Source organism: Perca flavescens, chromosome 2 (assembly GCF_004354835.1).
Source record: "Perca flavescens isolate YP-PL-M2 chromosome 2, PFLA_1.0, whole genome shotgun sequence".
NCBI lineage: Eukaryota > Metazoa > Chordata > Actinopteri > Perciformes > Percidae > Perca > Perca flavescens.
The window spans coordinates 12748093-12772555 of record NC_041332.1 but is presented as its reverse complement, the minus strand read 5'-3'; the positions used below and the strand labels follow the sequence as shown (position 1 = coordinate 12772555).

Here is a 24463-nt window from a genome sequence, read left to right as displayed (position 1 = left end):
ACATTTGAGCTGGTCCTGTTCTTATCTGATGTCATAGGAGGAAGATTTGGGACTAACTTGGCTTGTACACAATTATTTTTTATTACCTTTCCACAAGGAAACATTGTCCATGTAGCATGTTATTTTGACTTTCATGTTTTTCTACTCAAGCTCCTTTCAGACATGCACATTATCTCGTAAATGTGCTGCCAGTTTTACATTCTCGGTTTCATGTTTGAAAATGCACCAGAATCTCTTTTCTGTAAAAGTCACAACAGCGATCTTACTGAGTTGGACCTTGTAACAAAGGCTACAGCAGAGAAAGAATTATTGTAGAAATAGTCATTTAAAAAGAATATTTTAAATGAGACAATCTTAAGTTGTTGTAATGTTAGATCAGTATACATTTTTTTTTGCTAATGTATAACATTCTTTATCATGGTATCATTTTACATCATGATATTAATATTTCAGAATATAGTTACATTTCTGGAAGATTGATTGCTTTAATAATCTAGTGAATTTAATAGCTGACAAATGCTTTAAAACATTGATTTAAAAATCATGTAAAAATCCAATATTGCCATAAAGCAGTGCTGCTCATTGATTTTCATTACTGCCCACAATAGCCTGATACAACTAGAGATATAAAAGGGATGGATGCCACGGGATAAACATTATGGTAACATCTCAGTAGACAGTAGACATATTAATATTATCTTGAGGAATACATACTGTATCACCCAGTCCTACTTCACGTTGAAGGGTAAAAAGAGGAGAAAAAAAAAAATCCTGCAATCAAAATAAACATCAGACCTGTCTTCCTCGCAGCAGAATTCTGTATCTAATAAATTGTGAAACTGATGTGAAAACGTATTAGTGGATTTACAACTGAGAAGTGGGGGCGAGCGTCCCTCGTGCTCACAATGGCCATTAATTAAGACTTTAACAGCAAAATAGGTTTTAAAGTCCATCGCTGATGAAGCCTGTGAGAGACCTGAGAAAAATCAATCAGTATTTCTATCTCATTACTGTTCTCTAGCAGTGACACCTCACTGTGGCTCTTTCCATAATGGCCCTGTTGTGTAAAGATAGAGGGTAAAGGAGACCTACAGTACATTTGAATGCCATAAAAGCTATTACTTTAAAAAACATATGAAGTGAGCAATTTTACAGATTCAATGTCTGAAATATATTATACTATAAATGAGTTTATGTTCGTGGTCAAGGCATACATTTGATGGCTTTCCAAAAGCCTCTAACACGTGATCTATCTTTGAGTGTACATCTCTGGGCACCACGGTCAACATATGTTTTTTGATGTGTTGCTTATTGCTGTTAAAAACTGCACTTGGCAGGAGGAGACAGAGGCTTCAAATGTTCCCACATCACCAGATGCCGCGTCTGGCTGAGACAGCACCTGTCGTCAGCGTTGCATGGAGCATTATACCTGGAGTAATATATTTTTGATGATTTGCGGATGCTTTGGGGATATTTTTTGGCCTCTGAATCTTGCTGCCTGTCAGAGTTCTTAACAACTGGTAGAAAAAAAGGATTTAAACTGACTAGATACACTAAATCATATAGTGAACTGTTAAAAATTACATGTTGAAGGTTTCCCGGCAGACAGCCGTTGAAGATGCCACTTCACTTTGACTACATTTATGGTAAGATACACCTCAGTTGCTTTGTGTTAATTTGTTTTTAATGTACAAAGTAATCAAAAGCACATCATCTTCTACAGAGCGTAATTCAGTTGTTTTCACATTTGTCAATAATTGATTATTGTATACTTTATGGGCATTTATGGGTATGCAAATGTATGTACACATTTTTTGCTTTTCGTTTACATATTTGTTTAAAAAAAATCAGTGGGTTTCTCCAAGGTAAGCAGCATATTGTTGAAAGATTGGTGCACTAGAGTGCGAGTATAAAATCTACTTAAACACTACTGTGCACCACTTAAATCAAGGTCTGTACTTTATCAAAAAGTAATTACTGCAATTACTACTATCTACCTTGATCTACAATTATATGATTGAAAATCCCACATGGTACCCTGTGCTTCAAAATCGTATAAATAACATACAAAAAAGATCAACAGCAGAATCAATAAAAGCAGAGTCAGTGCTCCAGGAGGTCTCCTAGGTGCTGTGTTTGTACAAATTGGAGACAGAAGAGAGGACTTTGACTGAGGCGAACCCACTGAGTTACAGCAGAGATAAAAGCATGGATGACTTTTACCAAATCAATAATGGATATCACAGTTTAATTTTGAAAACAATCTCAAACAACTCTGAAACAACTCTTCCCAAAATGGGGAATTCATATATTTCTTACAATTTCTCTCTCTGTAGGTATTCTCCTAGGTAGGTGGGGAACATCAAAACATCTTATTTTAAACTACAATGACATTACTAAGTAACATCAGTCTCCTATCAGTGGCTATGTCACTGATATAACGGGGCCACAGATGTAATACTCAATTTGCATACTCAGAATTGACACAACATGACACTTAAAGACACTTAAAAAGATGCACACTGGCTTTCCAATTATTACAACCATTAGGAAACAAGCACCAGTAAAACATTTATTTTTAATACATTTCTTCAAGCAAAAAAAAAAACAGGACCAGGGGGACTTTGGCCAAAGTTTTAGGCTCGTGGAGTGTCCTTGTCTTGCAGCAAATATTAGCCCACCCCTGAGGCTTGAAGAGTAAAGCAACGTGACATCATGACTTTGCTTAAACATACACGCCACTTTCTAAAGCCAAGTGGCGTGTTATCTGTACACATTTTGAGCTATCCGTGTGTATGTCTACGCTGTATACATCAGACTAATTCGTATGGCATTTTGGTGTGTTATCAAGACGCATAATCGCTTTTCGGACAGTTGGGTTTAGGAAAACAATAATGGGGTTGGATTTAGGAAAAGAAGAAAGCGACGGTTGGGTTTAGGAAACGTGACACGCGGAACACAAACCCCCGGTCTCCTGGGAGAAAGTCCTGTTTTGTTTGACCCATCCACCACCCCAACCAACCTCCCTATGCGGATTTTCGGGCTTTCATACTACTCGCTATGGCGTAAACTGACACGCCATCGCAAGGTAATGTAAGTCAATGGAGGCCAAACAGCATCACTGCCGTTTAATCGCTAAAAAGTGATTATGCGCCAAAATGGCATACAAATTGATGTGTCATACATACGCCACTTATTGAGATCAGTCTGAGTAAAGGCACATTCCTTGAAACAGAACCAAATAAATATTTTTGTTTAAGTAATTTGAAAATCACTATCACTTTTGTTTGACGGCAGCAAACAAAGTTGTATGGTGTGAAATTAAGCTCAATGCTTCACAACAAACTAACTGAAAACAGAGTAGGGGCTTCATTTCAACTAAAGTTACTTCACTGAAATCACTGCTAGCCAACTAATAAAATAAGTGTTTTTGGCCTGAAACTCACAACAACACACGCTACAAGCGTTTCCCCATAACACACAACAGTTTAAAAAGAAAATCTTCAGTTGTTTTAGTCACTGTTTATATCAATAATACAAGATGATTTTTTGAATTTAATTCAAGTCAATGTGTAATTGAGAAACTTCCATTTTCACGAAAAACACAATATGAGTTAGATAATAGAGCCATTTTAATTGTTCTGAAGCTGAATGATGAAATGTCTTATGGATTTAACATCATTGGCACAGTTGGTGCTGAGCACACATTGCCATCCTTTCCTTTTCTTAATGTGGCTGCCGGCTTATCAGAGAATTACAATAACTATTCATTTTACACCCTCTTTTGGAAACAGAATGATGGTGCCACAGTAGTATATTACTGTGCAACTCCATAGTACCATTGTTAAAATACAGCCCTACACTACATGTGTTATCTCCTCTGGTATAATAATTGTATTCATTGTAAAAATGTATTTATCATCTCAGTAACACAGAGAGTTAATTGTGCCCTAATAAAATATGTAAAACATTAAATGGAGCGGTAACCATCTTTCCTGTAATCAGCGAGACCACTCACAATGATCCCTGTTGGAGACAGATCAATAAAGTGGTGAAATATTACTGATACATTTATGTGACTGATCTGTTTCTCGTAGCTGTGAAAAACTGAATCAAATTGGATTTAAAAAGCTGAAGAACGTCTTAACTAGGACAGTGTTATATCAGTCTGAGCCAAAATCTGGTGTCTGTAAAAGCATAAAATTGGAATATGGGTTTTGGGTGTTAAGTTGGCCAAAATGACAGGGCCAGACTGGCCGCACTTAGGCCCCTCCTAAGCCTCTTTTTGAGCTTGGAAAAACCCTTAGACAGACAAAATGTATAAGCCATAATTTAAGGTAACAACTAAGCCTCCAAGGAAGCTGGAAATGTTTTCACTTTAAAGCCACATGTTGTGTTTAATACTAATCAAGCTAATTCAAAAGTACACTATTTAAATAGACACAGTGGGGGGTTACAATCCAAAATGAAAAGCCACCATCTTGAAAAGCATTAAGCTTTCTACTGAAAGATGAATACTTGCATCAAAGGAGAGCATGTGTGTGCATTTCTTTTTTTAATGATGACCATTGATTATCAATAATGATGGTATTTACTTTTAAAAAGGAACAGAGGTTTTAAAGCAGCACTAATCATTTATATATATATATATATGTATATATATATATATATATATATATATATATATATATATATATATATATATATATATATATATATATATATATATATATATATATATATATATATATAATTATTAATCATTACTTGTAGTTGATGAAACCACAGGGAATTATCACCCAACTCTGCAGTATCTCTCCGCTCTATGGAGTGTTGTAGTGTCTCTCATTGTTTTGGTTTTCTGTTTAGGTTCAGTCTCACCACTCTCATCAACCTCGTTTCCAGCCACAATGGGAAGCGGTTTTAAGTGAGAAGGCTCTGATAAACCCAGTGTGTGCTACGTGCTCGCCTATACACTGGAGTTGGGTGACCATAGACCATAAAAAAAACATGGATGTAATCTCCGTGATGTCACCTAAAGGTTTGCCATTGTGAAGCTCAGTGTGGGCGGCTCAGTGTGGGTGGCTCCGGCCTACAGAATATGTTTGCCCCCTGTGACTGCAGCCACCTGTCATTCAAAACGGCTGTGATGAAATCAGGGTTTTTTTAGGCCAAGGACCCTTAGCTGAAAGAGAGACAGAGTAGGGACCCCCTACTACATATACTATATAAAATGAAGTTGCATTAAACTGGGCCAGATGGATTCACTTCCACAATGCTTAAAGGATAACTACCATTTTTTTTTCAACCTGGACCCTATGTTTTTTGTGTCTAAGTGACTGATGGGAACAACAATCTTTGAAATTGGTCTAGTATTAAGCGAGATCACTGCAGTCGGCAGCGGCAAAACAAGCTACAATCTAAGTTAATAGGGCAATTGTCCAGCTTGTATTTACCTTCACAAAAGTGCTCGTTCTGCCACTGACAGGCTCAGATTAATAGTCTACGTGTCTGACAACATTATGGAAAGGATTGCTAAGTAGGTCGACCTTTCTGTTAAAGAGTAGAATCCTTTTTTAGAAATTGCGTTCGCTAAACCCACCAGACTCCATGTAGATAAACAGTAATTTTAGCATCGTAAAATACACTTTACTCAAAGTCAACAGAAACAAAATAAAACTGAAAAGCCGTTTTGGGTCATCTTTCCACTTTTCTAACCATCACAACTCTAGTTTTGGTTGAAATAAACACATAGTTTGCCGATTTACATGTGAAAATATGTTGGCTCTATACACGCTAAAAGTATTACTTTTTTAAATGGAGTCTGGTGGGTTTAGCGCTAGCGACTTCAGAGCTGTTTCTGGTTAAACAGAAAGATCTCAAAGAGGTTTTCAAGATCTATCTCTGAAGAGATGCTTTCCATAATGTTGTCAGACACTTAGAATGTTAATCTGAGCGTGTCAGTGGCAAAACGAGCACTTTTGTAAAGGTAAATATGAGCTGGACAATTGCCCTATTAACTTACATTGTAGCTTGTTTCGAGGCTGCCGACTGCAGCGATCTTGCTTAATACTGGACCAATGTCAAAGATTGTTGTTCCCATCAGTCACTTAGACACAAAAACATAGGAAAATAGGTTGAAAGATTTTAGTAACCCTTTAAATTCAACTGGATGGCTGCCACTGTGGCTACCTTATAGTAAGCTTATCTTCAATGTGTAAATTAAATGATGGGGTTTTTATCACAAATAGGCCAATTTATCTTTGCTATTAAAATGTTCAGACATTGAAATTATTGAGAAAAGAAACTTTCAAAAAAAATCATTTTAAACTGCACCAATTCTGACGACCCCCTAGGGGTCACAGACCCCCTGTTGAATATATCTGCCCTAAATTATGCAGAACTTTAAACCTTAATATAATTTGAACTGGTGAGTAACATAAAAATTCACCACACAGTTGTTATGAAGAGGAAACTTAGCTATAGCTGTTGGACAACAGTAAACATGTTTATTCCTGCTTTAAAATTGGTCATTTTTATTTAATTATTTTCAGCCCGGGTGATTGGCCCTTGTTGGAGACTAGCTAATAAACACAGTCGAGCACTCAGCAACTAATGAGACATTTTCCTCAGAAGTTGTTGAAGACCAGCTAGCAGACAGTTAAAGGCACTTATTTAGCTTGTTGTCGCCGATGGCTAACAAATTCAATGAATGCAGCCATAAGAATACTTGATTGTTTATACAATCAATTTTAGTTGTTATCAGTGAAGAGAACATCAGGTGTTTTACAGTAGGTCTGTGTATTACCAACAAATAAGCCTAAAAAACGATTTGGTTATTGAGTTAATGGAAATGACTAAGCAGTAACATAAGAACATTATTTTACCTCTTCACAGATGGATCTTTCCCCAAATCAATTAGCTTTCATGTCAAAATATAACTGTTACATTCATCATAGGGAGCTAAGCCAGAGACATATAGACTGTGTCGGAGGTGTGACTAACTGCCAATACAGCTCAATAAAAGCCATACATGACTTAAAATCCCTTTAACCTTTATCTCTCCTCATCTGTTATATGAATAATGCCATCAATAATAGAATTCTGCTTAGCCAAAAATGATCTAAACAAAATATAAATGGTATAAAAGATTCAACATTCAAAGTGTCACTGAATGGCTAACATAATACAAAACAAAACTGCTATTCTGTAAAGTGAAAAAAAACATCGGATAACATAACAACATTAATTCAAACACCCTTATAAAGAATAAAAGTTCAAAAAGCCATTTTCATCAACCATCCAGCTGGTCCATCCGTCTGCAACAGAGGCATTTGGGATATGTGACTATTTTGACAGATTTGTTGATTAAAATAGAAACATGAAATGCTGCTTCTAAAGGTGGCAATTTCTTGGTTGGTTCCTATTATGCTTGTCATTCCGTTAAATCCACCCTGAAACCACCTCTTAAGTAGGATAAAGATTATCCTGATTTTCAGCATCAAAACTATCTGCCTTTGAGTCTGAAAAAACAGATATGAGTTTTAAGATTGATTAAAACTAGGATTGGATTTCTAAAATCCTAGCATGAGAAACGATTATTATTTTTCAGGTATGAAAACCCCCAATTTTCAGATTTATTCCAATCCGATTACTTAAATCTTATCAAAAAGTTGGGTTGTAACTGGATAAGACTTATCTGGAATCTTGAGCTGAAGGAGACACTTTAAAACCATTAAAGATACACTGATGCAGGTGTGTACTAGATATAAATATTTAGTCATGGGCCCCTTGAATGTAAAACTGCTAACCGAGGCAGTGTTAGTGTGCAAGCTACAGGACTTGAAGGCTGCAACCACTGCTCAATGTAACTGTAAATGTGGTGCAGTTCCAGTTCTTCAGATTTTTATTTTTTAAATCTAAGGTATGAATTTTAAATCTTCTTCTGATTTGTTTCTAATATTAAACAGGTGAGTGGTTCACTGATGATTAAAGAAAGACTATTTATTAATTGTAACATAGAAACAGATGAATTTTCAAATTATGTAAAACACTGAATACTTGTTTTAAGGCATGAAATGGTCAAATATACAAAAGTAGAGCATCATCACAAAACAACGACTGCCCTACTTCAATCTAAAAATATCAGTTCAAAAACCTGTATTAGTCAAACCATACTTAATATCGCTATGGCTCACTAACTCATTAAATGAGACCACCAACTGCATTTTGATTAAATGATTAAACAGAGCACGTTCTTAAGAGGCTTTGGGGTTATTAACTTGTGTCTGAGACGGCACTATCACACATCAATGTACAGAAGACCAGCGGGGGTCAAACGACTCCTTATCATATGTCACTCAGTCCTTTTCATTGGTAATTGCTAGGAACACAAAAATGAAAACGCTCATTTTCATCCTCTCAAGCCTCATGTGAGCGCCATTTGACCTGTGATTGTATGTACAAAGACAGCAACTGTGAAGGCAGGGCATCAAAAATGTGCTCAATTTGTTTGCCACTAAAAGTTAAATGTAGCCAAATCTTGGTGGTGGATGTGGTCAGTGCAAGATTATCTGGCGCAACACAGTACAGGCACGGTAGCAGGTTTAATTGACTTTAAAGAAAGTGCTCACTCAGCAGATGACAGCAGAAGCTAAAGGCCATGCCAGAGGCTTGGTGGCTGCACACGATTTGGCTGTTAATATTCTAGGCAGATATTTTCTAACATGCAGTTTGTCAACTTCAGTGGATAGTGAGCTCCAACCAAAAATACTGTGCAGAAAAGGGGTTTATTTGCTGTAGCTCTTATCTCAGGATATGTCAATACCTCCTTCAGGACAAATACAGCTACAACGCAGGGCAGAAGGGTGCATATTCCACCCACAGGTGCTATGGCTTTTCTCTTTTTTAAGCGTCTTTATAATTATTCTTCATACGCTCTAGGTTGCAATCTTGTGTGTTTACTCCTACCTAAAATCCTCTATGTTCATGGAAAAGGTAGGAGAAAAAAAGGAAAGGATATGAGGATTCGTAGATGGTTTTATTCTAGTATTTGTGACTTAAATGCATTTAAAATAACCTGAAAGATACCAGAGCAATATTCAGTAATGATGTGTTATCATCAAACAGCCATTCTTAAGGTAAATCAATTAGTTGATAAGCTATTCTTTGACTATACGTCAGTAAATGCACAATAATAATTGCAATACTTTTGAACCACCAAGGTCAAAACTATGTATTTTTAATGAAAATGAAATGCTCTCTGAACCTTTCCCCACTTGCAGGCATTTGTAGATTTTGGGCTAATTTTGGGCTCTCGCTCTATAAATGTCTTGCACACAATTAAAAACCAAGGATGACACAGTGCAGTCTGATTGCTCACCTTTTGCAGCCTTTAATCTGCAAGAATCCTCTTTGAATATGCTCTTCTAAAAAAAGATTTTTAACAACTTTTGGATATTTCTTACCAGCATATAAGAACTGAACGTCTGTGTGAATATCACCAGTTCCACTTAGGTGCTATCAAAATAATCTCAAGAGGGCCAATGTGTTAAAGGCAGCACAGTAACATGTTGAGAACAGCACAATTAATGTGAGGGATTAAATAGCTTTAACTGCAGGGAAACCGAACAACACAGTCTTATTTCTGACTACACCGACAAGCTGCTTCGAGACAATGAATTCTGAACTACAGTACCTGCTTTGCCAACAATGGGGATGGTTCAGTGAACAGCTCAGTGAGATGCATCTCAACATAATTTCAACATTATGTCATGCTGGAGCCAAAATGGAACTCAGAATATGGTATGCATCCGATTACTGAAAATTTTTCAATTCTATGCTTTTCCTGTTTGGCTTTGTTTCAGTTGGTTAATAGCAGGCTGTGAGAGATGAAAATGCAAAGCCCAACTGAGCAGGAAACTCTCTGGAGTGATGACAAAAAAAAAGAAAGTGAATAGAAGAGGGCTACTATAAAACACTGTAAAGTTTTTAAGGTGTTATGACATCACACCCAGAATTTATTGCAGCTTTGCACAAGGTATTTATATTAATGAAGACAGCAACAGCTCTCGACATTCACTGCTCCCACTCTACTGCATTTATGCCCTACAGAGTTGATCTCCTTTTGTGTCATCCCACTATTCAAGAAAATAGGCTGGGCCTACTGCTGAGCATATCCACAGTCTCTTTCCCCAGTTCTCTACAAAAGCACAATGAGTCTGGTATGGCATGAATGATAATTTGCCCTAAATGATTATGATACATTTAGACACACAATATTTAGCATTAAAAATAAGAGTGGTTTTATGCCACCAGGAATGATTAGTGTTATGGAAATTATAGGAATTAGGGCCTTATATTCATATTCTGTCAGATCACTCATATAGGCTATATGTCAAACTCTTACAGTTAAGCCCCATATAACATATGTGTGTGTGTGTGTGTGTGTGTGTGTGTGTGTGTGTGTGTGTGTGTGTGTGTGTGTGTGTGTGTGTGTGTGTGTGTGTGTGTGTGTGTGTGTGTGTGTGATGGCTTTCATGTCCCTTAGAGGAGGCAAAGACACTTCTGTGTCAGACTTGGCACGGGAAGCAGGAGGAAAACGGAAGAAAATGTGTTTCTACAACGTGACTGCATTCAAAGCCTGAAAACTGTAATTTGAGATATGAATTCATTACACGGCCTCTCATCAGTAGCTGGGGTTAATGTGATGCAACAGCGCCGCTTAGCGTCCCACAGCTCACTAGATCACCGTTACTGGCCGCGGTCCTTACCTTCGTTGTCACAAAGCGTGGCTGCTGCAGGTTTGCGGTCGCGGAGGTTTTGCGCCTTCTTCTTCGGAGTCCGTGCGATGAATGCTGAGTTTTACTGCCGTGGTCTGAGGGCCCGTGCAGGCAGCCACCGTGACCTGTCCGTTTACTGGCATTTTGGTTCCTTCTCACAGCGTCGGTGAAACCAGAGGAAAAGTGTTCAAACTTGATCTGAAAAAAAAAAAAAACATTGAAAATGTTATATTGCATTGCACCCCTTGCGCAGACTTGTTGAATTTGGTTCTGTTCTAAAAGGACGCGCGCCCACAGGCTGCTGCTGAACTATAAACATTATTACCCAATCCCAATGTCATTATATTCCTAGTGATTCATAAGCACTCAGCAGCATTCAAACTCAACAAGTTTAAATTAGATCAAATAATAGGCCTACTAGCTCAGTTCTGTGTGTGTGTGTGTGTGTGTGTGTGTGTGTGTGTGCGTGTGTTATCTTATATGTTTGTGTACGGGGAGCACAATTGCGTGCTCGTGTGTGCCTTTCATTGGGGACAGCGAGACGCGGGCTTATTGGATGGATTATGGAAAGCTCGTTACGAAAACACAAGTTAAATTCAAAGGTAGGATGGTGAAAAAGACAAAATAGTACTCTCTCTCTGTGTGTGTGTGTGTGTGTGTGTGTGTGTGTCTCTCAGAGAGATAGATAGATAAAGAGAGAGAGAGAGAGAGAGAGAGAGAGAGAGAGAGAGAGAGAGCGAGAGAGAGAGAGAGAGAGAGAGAGAGAGAGAGAGATTGGGGTAGCGTTAAAAACAGCCTGTGGCTGCTTAGCGAATATTCCCCTCACGCGCCTCTCTCCGGTGCCGGGCTCGTCTATGTAGGGCATGCAGCAGGTTGTGTGTCGGGGACTCGGACGAACGAAGGAGCGGAGAGAGGAACACACACCAGCCACCCCGCCTCTGCTCCACTTTCAGAGGAGAGTGAGTGTGCGGCAGATATTAAACCACTGAACCCTGACAATTGCTGCTCGATATCCGCGTCACCTACGAGAGGAGAGAGTTAGTTCTAAGCTAAGCCCAAAAAAACAACAACATACCAATTAGGCTAACTCACCCCATTCCCGTGACACATCTCTCCAGGCGGCCAGGTGGAGATGACATTGCAGCCTGTTACTCCATTCGGGTGCCCTCGGCAGGAGTGTGAATCACATACAGACTCTTCTCCGTCAAATTAATCCATCAATTTCTCCTCCATCCAGTCCCCCCAAAAAAAAAAACACACACCACCGCACGGATAAATCCACCTGTCTGCCTCTGAAGACCTCCACCAGCACCTCACCCCCCCGGTAGATAGGTAGTATTCCTCTCGGTTAAGGTGTCAAACACCGTTCATTCAACGGTGGAGACGGACTGGGGAAAAGGGGGAATAAAAAAGCCGTTGAAGTGCGCGGGGATCAGTTAAGACTCTACAATCCAAAATAACCGTTGGTTTGGAATCTCCAGCGGCAGCCCCGCGCGTTCCGCAGTGGCTCGTGGACAGGTCCGCGCGCCTCCTCCTCTCCTCCTCGCGCCGCTCGCGGATTCTTGAAGACTGAAGGGGGGATTCCGTCACAAATAACATCAAAACGCACACACACGCGCACACACGCGCACACTTTCTCCCTCTCTTCTTCTCGCTCACCCTCTCCGTCGCGCGCGCTTCGAACGAGCACGGCACTCCAAAAAACAAGCTTAAACAATTCGGAACAAGTTTAAACGGCTCGAGTTATTTTTGTAGCTTTTTTTCTGCGCCGCGCGACAGAGGTGATGCTCCGGCAGCCGACCGAGCGCCCGCGCGAAGAGAAATAAGGAAATATTGTCCGGCGGTCTCTTTACCCCGCAGCCCGCCGCCCACGCTTCGCTGGCTGAAGGTACTTACACATCAGCCTAGTTAATTAAACATATGGGCAACGGGCCTGAATGAGAGAATGGTGGTGAAGGGGAGAGGGGGGTAGTGACTTCATCTTCCCATTATAAAATATCAAAAAGATATGTGGCGAGTTAAGAGGGCGCGCGCTAGGGACATTTGCGACTTCAACTTCACAGTTCGTTAAAACTGATATGTCTCTTCTTCTCCTCTGCCTCTCTCGGGATTTTCTGTCTCTCCGCGAGACGCTTTTTCTGGCGTGTCTTCTCCAAAAGATGAAGACGCAAGAGAGGTAATGGCGCACACCATCATTTGTCGTTTATGGCATCACCTGGTGCCACCTCGCCAAAACAAACAGCGTGCGCGCGTGTGTGTGCGAGTAGGCCTATCTCTCTATCTCTTTCTCCCCGTTTGTGTGTGTGTGTGTGTGTGTGTGTGTGTGTGTGTGTGTGTGTGTCGACGTCAAACAAGTCACCGCGTCGCGCCTCCGCTCCTCAGAGCATCCACTGCGCACAGATAAAACATTTCAATATCCGCTGAACTGTTGTAGCAATCATGTTGCCCCCCTTTCCCAAAAATTAAAATACCGATTGCTTCAAAATTACTGCACCGAAACGTTTATTGCTAATGAAGTTCATGTTCCCTCATCAGCGCCAGGGTTTGTTAAAAGCTGCGGGTAAGATAAGAGAGAATAGAGCCAACGCTAGTGAATTACACAGCCTAAATTAAACATAATTAGCAGATCAAAACTGCAGCACAGGGGGTCCTCGGGGAGCCTGACACAACTCTCCCCTCTCTCCATGCCTCTATCTGCATCTCCCTCTGAGTGTTCCCTTGGAGTCCCATTGCAGACAGATGGTGCATGGGGCCATGTTAGCAGGACGGGGATCTACTAGGACTGGCTGTCATAAGCTGAGTTACACTTTGAAGCAAAAAAAAACAGTACAGCATAAGCAGACCAGAGGGCTTATTATTAAGGAAGACTTCACTTCCATCCTCTTCCTCCTCCACCTCCTCCTCCTCTATCCCTAGAATAAAAAATCTCAACCTGTTGAGGTCCTCTATCCTCCTCCGTCAGAGCCCGAGCCTCCCAGGCTTAGAATGAAAGAAACAGACAATTGCATAATGTGGATGTAACAAAAAGGGAGATAGAAAACATGAGGACTGGATGGTGGTCTACTTTTCTTTTAAGGAAAAGAATCCTGGGGTTCTAAATATAATAGCTCTGCCTCTCTTTCATACCATCATACCCATCACCATCTCCTCCTGCTATTTACCCATTAGAGGCGTCCTACTGGGACAGGCCGGACCCAGGACACCCCTTTGGGAACTGTAGAGAATGTTGTGCAATGCCATTAATAGTGGCTTTCTTTTTTTAGTCTAACCAACAATTGGTTCCAATAGAGTATGGCTAAGCTTGTCTTATTCTATATTTAAACATTAAAGCTGTTTCCAAGGAAATAAAATCTACATTCTTCCATGCTACGGTAAAGAAGCTTTTAAAATTTGTCCTTTTCTTTAAATATAAACTCATTCAAGGGTAAGCATGCCTGCAGATCTCCCTATAGTAATTTCTGGTACATGACCTTTTTCAGGATTCTGGCGGAGCACAGTCTTGAGGATCTCTCTATCTCTCTCATTTAGTATGCATTCATCCGGTGCCCACCAGCACAGCACTTGGACAGTATAGTGAGTCAACTCTGCCCTGTTTGTAGACAGTTGTTGGTCCATAGTGTTGGAATTCTCTGAACATGCGCCCCTGTTATTATAACTCATTCATAACCGATGGGCTCAGTCGTCATACATCTTTCACGGGCCAACAGCACATTGAACAGAAATTACCCAAGTATGTCGTGGTGCAGAGACGATGCCAGACACTCTCGCACATGCAGACACCCAGCTCAGGTTCAAATCTGGCTCCCAGCTTCCAAACACCCCACTGAGCCAGCTGCCTCTACCTCTTCATTCCTGCTGTCCGATTAAATTTCACAAGGCTGTTGCTAATAGCTCATACCAATGTGTGATTATAACATATTTGAAAAACAAGGGAGACCCATTATCATTGAAGTGCGTCAACAATGTGTTAACTATTTTGTTATTACTCTGTATAATTATTGAAGACAAAAGCTCATTCCACTAATGTTGTTTGGCTAATAGTCAAAGCCCAGTACTGGAATGAATCAGAGGAAAGGAAAAAGAGTCCAATTAAAGCAGCTCCAACTATGAAACCAGCAGGCAGGCTCACAAACAAACTGATAAATAAATAAATAAATTACAGGGAAGAGAAAACGATTACACAAGGCCTCTGACAAAAATGATGTGGGCAATTTTTGTATCCATGGTAACTGACTTTTTCAGAGTGTCACCACTTTTGTTTGGGTAGAAGTGCAAGCCGTGCATCCCTGATACATATGGTTTATGTTTTGCAAAACTGTGCTGGGCTACACAAGTCCCCATTCATAAACAACTGGCCACGCTAACTGCTACAGGATGCTAGCCACTCATTCAGACTGATGTGCTGATCACACCTACCCAGCACCCGCAGCCCTGCTGCAGGCAGCTCGCAGCTGATGCAACTATGGAAATCTTAGCACACGCTGCTAATTAGCTGCATAGCTAACTGAAGTCCAGTCCATAAAAGCCTATAACTGTCAACTTTGCTTAAAAATCTTTAGCAAGAAGCACATTGTTTCCATGACAACAAGACCTGATAGCATACATTGGATTGTATTTTTATTATCAATTTGTATGTGTTTTTAAGCAACTACCGTACAGTAGTTCCAGTAGAAACTCAGACTTGCCTGTTTTTTTAAATGGATTAGCATATTCATACCAGCACACACTATGGCTTATCTGATCATCAGGAATTTGATTTTACAGGCAAACAATAGAAATCCACAAAAATATGATTCACTGTATGCAACTGGAAGTAAGCTGGTTGGTAAAGAAACTAGGTGGGCTGCGTTCGTTCTGATGACTGTATGATAAGCCTACAAGATACATTTCTGTCTTTTATAAAATGATCTTGACTTCTTTTTTTTTTTCGACTGAGGCACTGCCATAGCAAAGACATTGCATTGTAGCTACAGTACGTGGCTTTAAATAGCCTCAGGAAATGAATCACTCGGTCAATAAATGGCAGCAAAATAAACAGAAATGTATTCAAGGATCTCTATGTGGAACAGAACGGTGTGATAGCTGGCATTTTCCAAGCTATAGATATTCTCTCTCTCTTGTCTGTCTTACTTAGTCTCCCTTCCTCTCTTGCACTCTCCAGCCTCTCTCGCCCACAGAGAGTGGGTGACCTGGAATAAGCACTCCTACAGACAGCAGTGCTTCCTACAGCCAGACAGGGGCAGTATGTAGTGCTTGGATCTCAGGCCAGCTTTTGGGCTGACTCTAAAGGGTCTACCTTAGCAATATCATTACCCCATTTAAATGTATAGGCACCTTTGAAAACCACCCATCTCAAAAATTGATAGGTGATTACTTCCTGTCACAGTGCTGATCACAGTGAAAAGTTCATGAGTGTAGCCGCCAAATCAATTAGTTGGGAGTGATGCACTGCTGTGTCTTTTTCACTTGGCCACACCAGTAATTATCCTTAGCTTGAAAAGGTCAGTCGATAAATTAATAATTTATTTAAAGAAAGGATTTAGAGAGTTTTGAAGCTTTAGTGAGACCTCTGTTCATGAAAATAGAAATTGTTGGTCCTATTTTTAACAAAAACCAGAACCATTTTTGGCTGAAATAGGTGAACTAAATGTGCATAAATATGAAAATCTCTTCATTAATAAGGAACATTTTAATAAAGTGAGTGTACTTTAAGTGAATCAGCACAGGGAAGTTTAGGGATTTGAATAATTCATATTTTGAATAACTTTAGGGCCAAATTTAATAATATATATTATAAGAATTGGACTTAGTTAAGTTGACTTTCCAAATTTATGAATCCATTAATCTTGGGAAATAAATGAAAAAAAACATGCATGAAAAGTCAAAAAAGGCAACAGTAATTTGAAATTTTGGGAAATATGCTTTTTTTCCGCTTTTTGAAGATATAGCCGGCAGTGTGTTAGCTTAGCAAAGAGACTGGAAACAGGGGGAAACAGCTATGCTGGCACTGTGCAATGGCCATTAAAGCCATCTACTGGCACTTCTAAAGCCATACAAAAATCAGTGTAAAAGTGTAAAATTGAAAAATATTGCAGGGAATTATGTGCCGGACTATTTCTTCCTGTCTTGGGGTGTCTGTGATGTTGCCAGGCAACCAACCAGCGGAGACTCAAAGGAATGTTACCACACTTGTCCAGAAAGGTGAAAGAAAGGAAGAAAAGGTTAAAGAGATAGTCTCGCACATTACCCGCAATAAAAACCACAAATTGATGTTTTTACACAATTTTTGCACGGATTACACAAACAAGATATATAACATATGTGAGCTGCTAGGCAGGTTTTGCTACATATAGACAGAGCCAGGCCAGCAGTTTCCAGTCTATATACTAAGCTAAGATATGGCAGCTGGCTGTAGCTTCAAATTACCGTACAGACATGGAAGTGGTCTTCTCATCTAACGCTCAGGACAAAAGCAAATAAGCATAGTTTCTAAATGGTCAAACTACTCCATTGGCATTTAAGAACTAACCTGCAGGTTTCATAAAGTCTTTAGTCGAGCTTGGGCATCCAACAGCGTCCAAAAAGTTGACAATTACAACAGTCATATGGAGGTGAGAGGTCAACTGCTGCTGCAGCATGACTTTGGGATTGCGCACAGAGAGTACACCGACTTCTTAATATGACCCACCTCGAGTAACAACCTACAACACACAAATATGCAGAGATAACGTCATCTAGTTCATCTGGGAAAGTACACATTTAGACTGTTGGTTCATTTGCACTTTATGCACCAGGGCACAATCTGGTGCTCAATTTGACAGCTTGGAAATCTACAAGAAATCCCATTTGTACAGTATATTCAGGGTGTTAAATTCTTAGGGTGCTCAGAGTGTACATTGAGCATTTTGGCTAAGGAGTTGGTGCAATGGAGCATTTCAATGTTGGAAGCTGTAGCCAAATCAAACTAATTGACCCAGTCCACAGAACAATTTAAAATAGCTCATCTCGAGGCTGTAACTTTTTATGGCCTATTATAAGCATAGCCAGAGGGTGCATTAAATATCTTACTGGCAATAATAAACCACAGAGATTGAAGCATTGTTCATCATCAGATGGGATTTCAAAGTATGACCTCTAAATACAAGATATCCTGAAATGTTTAAAGGTTTGTAAAAAAACATTACAGGTAGCTGTTCAGGTGGAAAAACTGGAAACTTGGCTAGGTTTGTTTTTCGGCGATGGTTAAGTATAAGTAAGGCTGTGTGTGTTAGCACACAGCATCAACACCAGTGCGATGCTCAATGAAAGTGGGATTGAACATACTGTGCCACTCCAGTGATGCATTTTTAGGTCCCCCTTGAACTCCTAAAAGCCACAAGCACACTCGTTTCCCTTGTTTTCCATTAACTCAAACTGAAAAAAAAAAAAGATCCATGATTTAATGATTTCAATCAGCAGATTTGCTTAAATGTTTAGTGTTCATAGATTACATTGGGTTAGCCTTTATCTGGGGATAATGCCTGATTATGGGGATGAATCCAATAATCAGACAATAGCATAAACTCCCAGTTTGGCCATCAGCCAAATGCTGATCGAGTCTTTATCCTGTTGGTGGGGAATGCTGTGGTTGGATGCTGGCATCAGCACATTAAGGTTAATCAAGACCACAATTATCAATTTTTGGCTCCTCTGTGGGTAAGTGAAACGAGCCCATTGTATTTTGAAAGTCTTAGAGGGAGCAATTATTGAAAAAGTAAAGAAGGAAGAATGGAGAATTAAGTTGTGTTATTAACTTGAGGCAAATAGTGATGATTGTACTTTCAGTTAACTCTGAAATAATGTCATATTTCATTTAAAAAGATCTTGTGTTACACTGAAGACCGAACCTGCTGCCACACAGCCGATTTAAATTTTGGTAACTCTCCTGCACACACACACTAACACCTTAGTTTTTACATTTGTCCAGTCACACTGATTGTCTTTAGTTTGCCTTGAGTCAATTTCAATTTCTTTGCGTTACCAGTACTGAGGGTGCCGCTTGTAATAAAGGTCTTCAATACTAATATTTTGCAATACTAGTATTTTGTAGCCCATTTTTATACACTGTTGGTAAAGGAAATAAGGCACAAACTCAAAGGTTTGAATGTTTTATTGAGTTGTATTAATGTGCGTCTTGTAGATTTGCAGGTGCCCATCTTTGATTGGAGGCCGGCCCTGGGAAGACAAACACATACACTTAGTTTAGCTAGTTCGGTTACCTCTAAATGTGGTCGTTGTGGTATAATCTTAGCCTGATAAATTGAATGTAGTTTAACTGTTGATTGTGCAATAGTATAATGTGAAATGTTTGTGTTCAAGTTACTTACCTCTGTTATGTCTCCTCTCCAGGGTGTTCGGGCTTAAAGAGTCCCCAGGTTATCGAGCACTATTTTAAAGGTTCCGGGTCATACCATGTATTAATTAGTGAAGGGGTATTGGTGTGCTTTGATCCACTGTTCAGGCTTTCTATGATTGTATCTGTAATGGGTAACATTCATTTGGATCATGCAGATTATTTAAATTAGGGGAGTAAAAAATGTACAGTACAGGCCAAAAGTTTGGACACACCTTCTCATTCAATGCGTTTTCTTTATTTTCATGACTATTTACATTGTAGATTCTCACTGAAGGCATCAAAACTATGAATGAACACATATGGAATTATGTACTTAACAAAAAAGTGTGAAATAACTGAAAACATGTCTTATATTTTAGATTCCTCAAAGTAGCCACCCTTTGCTTTTTTGATAGCGCTGCAAACCCTTGGTGTTCCCTCAATGAGCTTCAAGAGGTAGTCACCTGAAATGGTTTTCACTTCACAGGTGTGTCTTGTCAGGGTTAATTAGTGGAATTTGTTCCTTTATTAATGGGGTTGGGACCATCAGTTGTGTTGTACAGAAGTCAGGTTGATACAGAGCCGACAGCCCTATTGGACAACTGTTAGAATTCATATTATGGCAAGAACCAATCAGCTAAGTAAAGAGAAATGAGTGGCCATCATTATTTTAACAAATGAAGGTTAGTCAGTCCGGAAAATTGCGAAAACTTTGAATGTGTCCCCAAGTGCAGTCGCAAAAACCATCAAGTGCTACAACGAAACTGGCTCACATGAGGACCGCCCCAGGAAAGGAAGACCAAGAGTCACCTCTGCTGCTGAGGATAAATTCATCCGAGTCACCAGCCTCAGAAATCGCAAGTTAACAGCAGCTCAGATTAGAGACCAGATGAATGCCACACAGAGTTCTAGCAGCAGACACATCTCTAGAACAACTGTTGAGAGGAGACTGCGCGAATCAGGCCTTCATGGTCAAGTAGCTGCTAGGAAACCACTGCTAAGGAGAGGCAACAAGCAGAAGAGATTTGTTTGGACCAAGAAACACAAGGAATGGACATTAGACCAGTGGAAATCTGTGCTTTGGTCTGAGGAGTCCAAATTTGAGATCTTTGGTTCCAACCGCCGTGTCTTTGTGCGATGCAGAAAAGGTGAACGGATGGATTCTACATGCCTGGTTCCCACCGTGAAGCATGGAGGAGGAGGTGTGACGGTGTGGGGGTGCTTTGCTGGTGACACTGTTGGGGATTTATTCAAAATTGAAGGCATACTGAACCAGCATGGCTACCACAGCATCCTGCAGCGACATGCCATCCCATCCGGTTTGCGTTTAGTTGGACCATCATTTATTTTTCAACAGGACAATGACCTCAAACACACCTTCAGGCTGTGTAAGGGCTATTTGACCAAGAAGGAGAGTGATGGAGTGCTGCGCCAGATGACCTAGCCTCCACAGTCACCGGACCTGAACCCAATTGAGATGGTTTGGGGTGAGCTGGACCGCAGAGTGAAGGCAAAAGGGCCAACAAGTGCTAAGCATCTCTGGGAACTCCTTCAAGACTGTTGGAAAACCATTTCAGGTGACTACCTCTTGAAGCTCATCAAGAGAATGCCAAGAGTGTGCAAAGCAGTAATCAGGGCAAAGGGTGGCTACTTTGAGGAATCTAAAATATAAGACATGTTTTTCACAACAGTTATTTCACAATTCTTTGTTAAGTACATAATTCCACATGTGTTCATTCATAGTTTTGATGCATTCAGTGAGAATCTACAATGTAAATAGTCATGAAAATAAAGGAAACGCATTGAATGAGAAGGTGTGTCCAAACTTTTGGCCTGTACTGTATTTGTTGTGGTTTGTTTAGTTTTGAGGTCAAGTACATTGCATATTTTCCTACATTGTGGTAGGGTTAAGGACATTGTCAGTGGCAGGCTATGTAAGGCCATGTGCTTTTCATGCAGGAAATACAATCAAGAAAGAGGAGTCATGTTTGTAGGATTACATAAATTAGGACCAGTGGAAATCAGGTTCAAAGATGTCCTTGAAAGTAGGGTTTCGGTCCCTCACACACGCCTACAGTACATGCACTGTGGAGTAGATGTGCCACTCAATTTCAATTAAATAATCAGCTGACAGATAAGTTTACTAAGTGATAAATTGACAAATCAACAAGCATTTTAAAAAAAAAAGTTTCGTTTTCATTAATCAGTTAATAAATAGACTAATAATGAATCAATGATTTGTCAATTAAAAAATAAACTGTTAAATATAACTGGGGTTCCTTTTAGTTTCTGGGGACAGTAAATGTATACAAGGGTAACAACAATCATTAATACATGGTAAATTGATAGTTAATTACACTTTATTTAAGTTATTTGTTAACAATGAAATGTTGATTTATAATGTTTATGAATTATTAGTAATGTTATAGTTAATGTTATTTTTTTTCAATAGTTTAGTGTAATATAAAATAATTAGTTTATAAAAAAATATATACACATCTGCTGCATCTCCTAAAGGACCATCATGCAGTCTTACACATGGACAGAAACCCGTACACACACAGGCTGTAACATTTTCTTGGCACATATGGTATGGTCAATGTGATCAGTGAAGGCCACATAAACATGGTTGCAGTGGGACTATTTGTCTCTTATGGAGCGCAGCACGTTTGCCACCTGCTGTGTAATCTTCTGTGAAACTTTGTACTACGATGGCCACTGGAGGATATTATCCTCATTTCATTATCACCCGTGAGAATGGCACAAACAGGTTGTTACAGGCTGACACATTGTTAGTGTCATTAGGGCTCCTATATCTTAGACGATAATAAAAAAAAGTGTGATTTTACTAGTTATGATTGATAACAGTGGATAGACAATTGCTTGTGTGGAGTAGTAAACTAGGGCTGTGTATAAAATCACTCCTTTGTTCACTCATTCACTACTCCCTATATAGTGGACACTCAATAGTTTAGTCAATAGTGAGCATTTATTGACACTTCAGACATTTATTTATCATTATCGTTTTATGTCATCACTGACAAATCTCAGTCACAACTGTTATTTTGGTACCAGAAAGTAGTGTACATTGTATGGACACTAGTATTTTAGTTCCATTGTTGAAAGTTTGAGGGCACTACATAATTAGTCTTGCATTGCCAGACCTATCTCCACAGCGCTGTGGCGCTGTAAACATATTCTTTGTAAATCTTTACAATCATTCCCCGAAAGAATCAAGCAGGCCTGCTTTATTGCACGGTCCAAATTTTCTTCAAAATGTGCCATTTTCAGCATGTCGCTTGCTAGCTTGAAGTTTGTTGTTGTTTTTGAGAACGGCAACACACAGAGAGCGGAAGCTGAGGGACAATTTTTGCCTGACACTGTGCTTTGTGAAATCTCTTACAGCGTTATATTTGTAGATATTTAAAAGTCTGGTATTGGAAATTTTATAATTAACAGAGCCTGTCATTGTTGTACAGATCAATAAGTAAGTGCCCTTACAGCACAGACTTGAAAGTGCCAGGTTTGAAGTGGGAATTGCCCCAAATTGGAGAGAACTGGGACAGCTGTAATGTTATTCCTAAAACCTTTTGCCAAACCAACCAAACACAACCCCTATCTGACAAGTTGTTTGGAGTGTAAGTATTTAAAGGCAGAGCAGATGTTAAATCTCTTAACAGCCACATTGGAGTCCTCTGCTCTCACTGCTGGTAAACTCTCCTGTTAAACATGCTGATATACACACACAGAATATACACAACAGTTAAGTCATTGGTCTGGTTAAATTCACATGCAAAATAGCAACATATGCAGAAATGTGTGTTTGTGAGTGCGTGAACAAGTGAATGTATCATGCCTAAATGAGGTGAACTCACTCCAGCTGTGTCTTGACTTTATCTCTGACATTCTCCAGCTGCTCCTCACCACACCTAATCATTTACTCTTCACACAGAAGCGGGCGGTAGAGCAAGCAAGAATGACAGAGAAAGTAGTGAAAGTGTAAACAGCTTTCCCAAAATGTTAATGCTTATCAATTATGTTTCGAATTCAGTGCAAGTGCGGTGCATGTAAAATGTGCTGAAGAAATACATGTGGTAGCTCCCTTTTCTCTGTATCCTGATTGTTGTTGCCTGTACATTTCTGCCTCTGGCAACACCACTCAGAGGCGTAGGTGGACTGACCATCATGAGTGGCCAACTGGGACCTGAAGGCCAGCAGTGAGCCATGAGAGACCTATGCCTTCCCCCATAGAGAGAGTGAGAGAGAGAGAGAGAGAGAGAGAGACAGAGTGCGTGATAGAGAGAGAGAGAGAGAGAGAGAGAGAGAGTGTGGGAAGTGGGGGGTATTGAGTTCATCACTGGTCCGTGGTTCTCCCCTTCAAATTATTGTTTAGTTGCTGTAAATAGAAAAGTATGTATGACTAATGAATATGATACAACAGTCAACTGAGAAGTCAAAGTTGCTCTGTAAAAATCAGAGGAAAAAGGCCATTTGAAACAGATAGAAGAACAACTGCCACTAGCCAATGGATTTACAGTAATAACAGTGCAACAGGTAATTATCTTCATCTGATTATATAATCAGATCATAATAATTAGATAATTCAGTTTATCAATAAGCCTTTTTTACAACAGACATATAGATGTAGGAAAGTAGTAGAAGAAATACAGGTGTTACTGATAACATTTACAATGGGTCAGTTCAATTCAAGTGTCCCAGTAAGTCATGACAGTGTGACAGTTAGCCAACATGCACAATACCAGGACCCTGAAACTGAAGCAGCTGAATGGAATTCAGCCATCAATCATTTCATTATTTACACCTGTGCTTTTCCTGCTGTGACTTATCAAAATATCTTCTATGAAAAAAATGCACTAATTACTGCTGTCATCGAATTCATAATTCAATACAACTACTGTCTTACTGTCTTTTTACATTCACAAAGCCAGATGTCTTAAGTTTCTACCAAACGTAACCCAAGTTTGTGTGGACCTTCAGACTTTATAGAGACTTTGACCCCAACTGGATTTTGGACTATTGGCAGCCTGCCTGGTCCCTTGGTTCTGTTTGCCTCTGCTGACTGCCAAACTGTTTCCGACCTGTATCCTGCCTTTTGACTGCTAAATATTCTTTTTTTTTCCTACTCCTACCTACTGACTCTGCTTCTGGGTCTCACTCCAGAATTGTTACACACTGATACCTGATTAATTTTAAGGCTGCAGAATTTGCCCAAAGTAACAAGAGTAATGTGGTTTAGTCTAAGAATTTAAAGTGTATTGCTTTTCATCCATTCTCTGCTGTGATTTTA

At 39.6% G+C, this 24463-nt stretch overlaps 1 protein-coding gene across 1 annotated transcript in view; it reads right to left on the bottom strand.

The window, feature by feature from the left end:
• grin2ab (glutamate receptor, ionotropic, N-methyl D-aspartate 2A, b) overlaps positions 1-11990 on the bottom strand; it is a 105332-nt gene extending 93342 nt beyond the window's left edge. Inside the window, exons 1-2 of the mRNA XM_028588581.1 lie at positions 11874-11990; positions 10773-10979 (exon numbers count right to left, since the gene is read on the bottom strand). Coding sequence (XP_028444382.1) covers positions 10773-10979; positions 11874-11891 — 225 coding nt within the window. The 5' untranslated portion in view covers positions 11892-11990. The remainder of the gene's footprint in view (positions 1-10772; positions 10980-11873) is intronic.
• Between the last annotated feature and the right edge of the window lie 12473 nt (positions 11991-24463).